Source organism: Pezoporus flaviventris, unplaced genomic scaffold, assembly GCF_033815535.1.
Source record: "Pezoporus flaviventris isolate CSIRO_AGI_PZ_B2104156 unplaced genomic scaffold, CSIRO_AGI_Pfla_v1 ptg000007l, whole genome shotgun sequence".
NCBI classification, from domain to species: Eukaryota; Metazoa; Chordata; class Aves; order Psittaciformes; family Psittacidae; genus Pezoporus; species Pezoporus flaviventris.
This window is the reverse complement of record NW_026892555.1, coordinates 8,866,577-8,872,576: the sequence shown is the minus strand read 5'-3', so window position 1 is coordinate 8,872,576 and position 6,000 is coordinate 8,866,577. Positions and strand designations below refer to the sequence as shown.

The window sequence follows — 6,000 nt, the reverse complement described above, 5'->3', positions numbered from 1 at the left end:
CTCCTGTGGTTATTGATACCTGTACTCATGTTAACAAGGCTGAGAGAAAACTGTGTTTTCCTCCTATGGGTAATGAACTCATGAGGACAGTTACCCTTTGGATACCTGCAAAATGGTTGGGTGTACCAGTTTGTAACAGTCATAATTCTGGGAAAGATTTAAGAAAGCAATAAAATCAAGTTTTGTCCTTTCTCAGCTGGATTCAACTGTGATGCTGCTAAAAGGATTGGAGAGGGGTATCATGTCAGAGCAAGTGTTTTATCCCTGCAGCCAGCATAGCACATGGTTTGCTTTCTCCATAGTAGGGACCTTTGTTAAGCCTCTTTGGCAGGAAATAAAGTAAGTGTTACCCTGCCTAACCAAGCAGAAGGTGCAAGTACCAGCAATGCACCCACTTGTACTGTCTCTGAACTCTTCCTCAAGTGTTATGATATAAAATTTTGCAGATTTCCAAAAACAACCAAAAGATAAAAAGGAGGATCTGTCCTGATGGTGCAGAAAGGGTGTCCTCAAGAAACCCAGCACAGTCATGCTGCTTTGTTATACCTAGAGCTAGCGTGCCATGAGAAGTATAATCCACTACATGTCCAGCAAATAAAGCTGAGGGTGTTTATGCTTCCCTGCAGGTTTCAAATCTTTCCACAACGTTGACAATGCATTTCAGGCATAAGCACAACAGCACCACACACATGAGGTGCACCAATGCTGGCCCATTGAAGCAAACTTCTTATTTCTCACAGATGCTTTTTAGTAATTCTCAGTTCTTGTTCTCCCACCTTCAATTCCTCCCCTCTCAAAAAGCCGTTTTCTTCACCAAACTATCAAAGCTTAACATGTGTTGTGCTAAAATACTAGCCAAACAGGAAACATCATCAGGATGCTAAGATTATTCAGATTTTGCACACAGTTCATAATACCTGGATCCACCAGAGCATACACCAGTAGAGGGTAAGAGACATTCCCCATCACTGGTACTGAAGGAGCCAAATCGACAACCTAACCTGGAGCTTCACTTCTGATGACTCTACTGACATGTCAATGCAAGCAGCCAAGATCAGGGTTCTTCAGCAACGTCCACCAGCATCCACATGGATCGCACAGAAGTTCTTCTCCCAAAGCCTGTACAAATAGCATTTGTAGGGACAGGAAAGCAGCACAAAGCAGAGAACCAGGACTCTTAAACACGCTTACATCAGTGGGTTAGACTAGAGGTTACTGGTAATGAAACAGCAGATTTTTCACTATATAAAATTTATAAATTTATTATTTTTTTGTAAAAATCCAAAGAGCACAAAGACATCTCACTCAAAATACTGGTAAATCAAACCACACTTAGAAAAATGAAAGCTGATTTTATTATCTTATCCACAGCCAATCATTTGACATGAACATGCATACGTAATTTTGCTACGCACACACCACAGTTTAACGTTAGTTATTAAAGGTTAAACATACAACATACATCCTTACAAAAATGAGTCAAAATGCAAACGTAACTGTTCAACAAAACAAGTTTTTACTTATTTAAAAAAACCTTTGTGTTGGGTACCATTTTGTACAAACACAGTTAATTTAAACAAATCTGCTCTTAGTTTCCTCATGGTTGCACATGAAAATAAGCTGCAATAGAAAATGAAGTCATCGAGGGATTTTTAAATAGCAGAAGTAGGCAGTCTCGCCATGCAGAAGAAGCAATATTAAATATTAGTTTTTTCAAAAAAAGAAAAAAACCCCACAAGTTTAAAAATATTTAGTTCAAGTCACAAATCTTTCCCCAGTACAGAGAAAATCCAAATGCAACGCATAATTAGCTGCCACTTAGGATGGCTATTCAGGAAAGCAGAAATACTTCCCAGAATTGATAATTTTCATTGATTTGGCACAGAAAAGAAGTCTGAGCTTACTTAAGAACAAGAAAGTGATTAAAAAAAAACAAGGGTAAACAGGAAGAGAGAAAATAAAAAGCAAGGATGAATGAGAGAGTAGTTGCAATCACTAAAAAAAACAACTCTGTGCATCTCAGTCATTGCAGAATACTGTCTGTCTACAGCAGGTGCGAATTCCAGGTAACTGTTATTGCAACATGGATTTAATTTGCTTGGAGGTAGTCTCATCATTCAAATGCTTTGTTGTGTACCTAAACACAGGAAGAAAAATCAAGTTGAGAAAAGCACAGATGCTATTTTACTTTGGCTTAACAACTCTAATTTCTTTACAGCTCAACTTGAATGCAACAGAGTAAACCCACTCACCATTAATACGTACACAGCTTGGATATCCTGATCAGAAAATGCTATTAATCAATCCAAACTATAAACCATGGGGAGTTAAAATAAGCCTAAGATGGATCTCTGTTTTTTTGCTCACAGGCCATTTGGTAGTAAATGTTACCACTTGCGCCACCTAATTATACATAAGACTTCAATTCTGAGGTCTGTGTCCATAGGAGAAATCTTCAAATAAAACAGAGCTTCACAAAGTTTTCTTCAAAACTGAAGTGACCAAACCTTTCCAGATCCCTCAATGAGAATAGATGTAATTGGTTTTCAGCCTAACTTCCTGTTCAGCTAAGTAACTGTGCTGCTAAAACTAAGGAGTATACATGTGTTCATTCTAACCCCTTCCCCCTTCCAAGTTCTCTATTACATGAGCACATTTTTACATCACTACAAAGAACTTGGTCATCTCTTATTTTAAAAGCAAGTACTGTGTACCTCCAGTGCTGACTTCTTTGTATGACTGTTTTCCCTGATCTTCCTTCCCTAACTTTAATCTAAAAGCAAGTAAAAACTTATTATGTAATTTAAATTAAAATAGCACTTTCATTATTATCCACAACTGCAGTGATCTTTGTTGTTCACTTGAAGAATGGCCTTCTGTTCTGGAAATCAGTATCAACATAGATTTCAGTCTTTTTTGGCCATTTATGCTTTCCACAAACAAGAGGCCTAGGTTTTCCTAACATTCAGAAGTTACTGCACTTGGTATTCTGCCCATGTGAAAAAGGTGAACATGATTACAGCACTTATATTTCTCCCTCCAAAATCCACACCACCTTCCATTTGCTGTTAAGACACATAATCTATCTCTTGAGAAAACATGAGAACTTCTAACACTTTTCCAGACTCAAAAGACTTAGATTTGGACTTAATTTCTCATGACATCACCTTGAATCTGTTTTCACCATGCTCACACACAGCAGCTCACCTCTGCATCTCTTCCTAATAACTCCAAATGTGATTTAAAGAAAGATTCAAATATCCTACCCAAAAAAGTAATTCAGACGAGTGAAACCAGGACTGCTGAAATAAGTTATGTATGAAATGGGTTGGTGTGGTGGAATGACAGCACAGACTGAACTTACATGAACAACCACAAAATAACACACAACAAAGGGAGAAGCTGAACTACACTTTCCATGTACATTAACAGTGTCAACCATGATGGGGAAAACCAGGGTATCAGTAAAGGTGGGTGCTCATCTGCAGCTGCAACCACAATAGATCAATCAGAAAACAAATGCTAATACAGCATTTTCCCTCTGGAAGCTTGTGGTTTTACTCATCACCATTCCAAAGACTGATCACATACAGGAGGTTCGGAGATGAATAACAGAATGATTTCAGCATGGAAATACTCACATGACATCTCAAATTAAGCCCAGATTTATATTATTTTAGCTAATAATCTGGAAAAAAAAAACTTTGCAAGTGAAACCACTTATAGTACAGTTAATTCTTACCACATCTTAACACAAAAGGAAAAATGAAATCAATGCTGTTTTTCTTCTATATAGTGAAACTGAGTACAACTCCACACTTTCAGGGAAGACATTTGAAAGCTTCCACATTTGAAAGTGGGGCATGAATAACAATACCCAGGTGCAGTTAACTGTTACCAAAGTAAAATGATACTTTTTCAAGAAAGGACAAGAATGAAGAGCATGTTACCAACTACAGGTACAGCTTTATGACCCAAATCACCAGTTTTTAGGTTTCTACATGGAATACTAATTTTTCTTTATCTCTCCAATTAATGTGGCAATTTATCTGTTCTACAGTAAAAACACCGAAGCTTTTACCTTAAATACCTCCCTATAAATATCTTGTGAAAGGAATGATTTCTAGTTACGTACGAAAAAACTACCTGCCTCGTATATTTGAAGCTATGTGTGAAACAGAACACGGGAAACTACCCTTATAGTCTACTAATAATAAATAAAATCATTAAGCTATGGCTAAACCACACACAGTGGAGGATATGGTCAATGCAAAATAATCCAGCCATTTCTTTGGTAAACTGGCACAAGTCACTGTGCACGTGCTGCAGTTCTCATTCACTTGCTTGGTTGTTCAGTCAGGAGATGTGATCACAGTTAATCTCCAGTCTTCTTTTAGTATGTATTACATTTTGTCACCAGCTTTAACTTCAGGTACAACGCCTAGCCTGTCTTACCTCTACAGACTCATTCTTAATCTGTGTGCAAAGTACACAAAAAGTTATCTTAGAGTTAACAACTTCAAGTTTACAACTTGGCTTTTAAGGCATAGGAGCTTCTTCATTCATCCCTTCCTCAAGACACATCGGATGAGAAGCCTGCAATAACCATATTCACCTTTTACCTGTAACCTTGAGTGAATAGTTTGCTGCTGAAGGAAATGCCCTGGAAGTTATGAAGTTAAGAAACATCATGTAAAAGATTTCAAATAAAAGAATAAGAGTACCTGAGAGCATTTAGAAGGCCTTCTACACTGTTAGGAGGCTGGTCTTTAAGAACTTTGATGCATCCTTTCATCTGGAGATAAAAAATTATAATAAAAAATTCTAAGCTGTCAGATGTGGTTTATATCTAGTTTGTCAAAGAAAAAAATAAGTATTTAAAACTTACAGCAAAGACATTTTCTTGCTATTAGAAAGGAATTAAGCTTTCAGTATTACATTTTCTTATGACAGAATGGCTTAGCTACTTAAAAATCTGCGTATCTTCAGACAATGCAGTTTTGATGTCAAGCTCTGTTTTAATGACCTTAAAAAAACGGAACTGTAAACAAAAATCTTTGTTTATCATAAATCCATTAAGAACAACTGCATTCAGCCAGTGAAATAATGACAAACTGTAGCTAACACAATGGGATAATATAAAACCACCGGGAAGTGGCATTCAGTAACACTATGTATTCCATAGACTTGCAGTCAAACAACAGCAGAAAGTTGAAGACTTGAAGGCTGGTGGATGGTGAACTAGCTTTTTACCATATACTGGGGAAAAAGCTAGACGCCACTGTTATTTCCAGTCATTCTGATTTGTATCTTTCAACACAACCACTGTCTACAAGTATTGCAAGATGCTAGCCAAATTTCATCAAACCAGATTTTTCATGACCTGACAATCATCACTTGTATGTCTGAAGGCTTAGCTTACATTTCTCACTACTTATGCATATGGTTTGATAACAGCTACCACCATCCAAAATGTGTATATGCTACCAGAACCTGGAGGACAGAAAAGGAGCCTACACACAATTTAAGTACTCAAAAGATTATTTAGTAACAAGAAACTTACATCAATTTTTGAAGTTTTGGCAAACGCGCCCACCGGATGCACATGGTCATAGAGTATAATGACACCCACCATTACCCTCAGACAGAATGATACTGTTTCCTCGTTTGTAAACCTGCTTCTATATTCACTGCAATTTAAAAACACAGATTATTATCCATGACACACAAAAGCACACACTACTGATGCTCAAATAAGATTAAAGAGAAAAATCCTACTATAAATCCTCACGGGAAAAAAATCCCAACAAAACAATCCGAATAAAAATCCCAAATCCACCAAGCCCACAGCCTTTTTCCGTTCAATAACCTGCCTACAAGCCACAACACTGCTTAAAGAGTTCTGTAGATTAATATAGATTCTCAAACTAAAAAAAATTTAACCAATACATACTAACTTTGCGTTCAGTGCTTCCTACCCTTTTCCCTTCCATCCTCTGA

At 37.1% G+C, this 6,000-nt stretch overlaps 1 protein-coding gene across 3 annotated transcripts in view; it reads right to left on the bottom strand.

Moving 5' to 3' along the window:
* Positions 1 to 1,332: 1,332 nt before the first annotated feature.
* The window catches only part of CYRIB (CYFIP related Rac1 interactor B), a 41,216-nt gene continuing 36,548 nt past the window's right edge, over positions 1,333 to 6,000 (bottom strand). For all 3 annotated transcript variants that reach the window (XM_061447721.1, XM_061447720.1, XM_061447719.1), the window contains 3 exons: positions 5,564 to 5,690; positions 4,725 to 4,795; positions 1,333 to 2,137 (listed from right to left, as the gene is read on the bottom strand). In XM_061447721.1, coding sequence (XP_061303705.1) covers positions 2,074 to 2,137; positions 4,725 to 4,795; positions 5,564 to 5,690 — 262 coding nt within the window. In that variant the 3' untranslated portion in view covers positions 1,333 to 2,073. The remainder of the gene's footprint in view (positions 2,138 to 4,724; positions 4,796 to 5,563; positions 5,691 to 6,000) is intronic.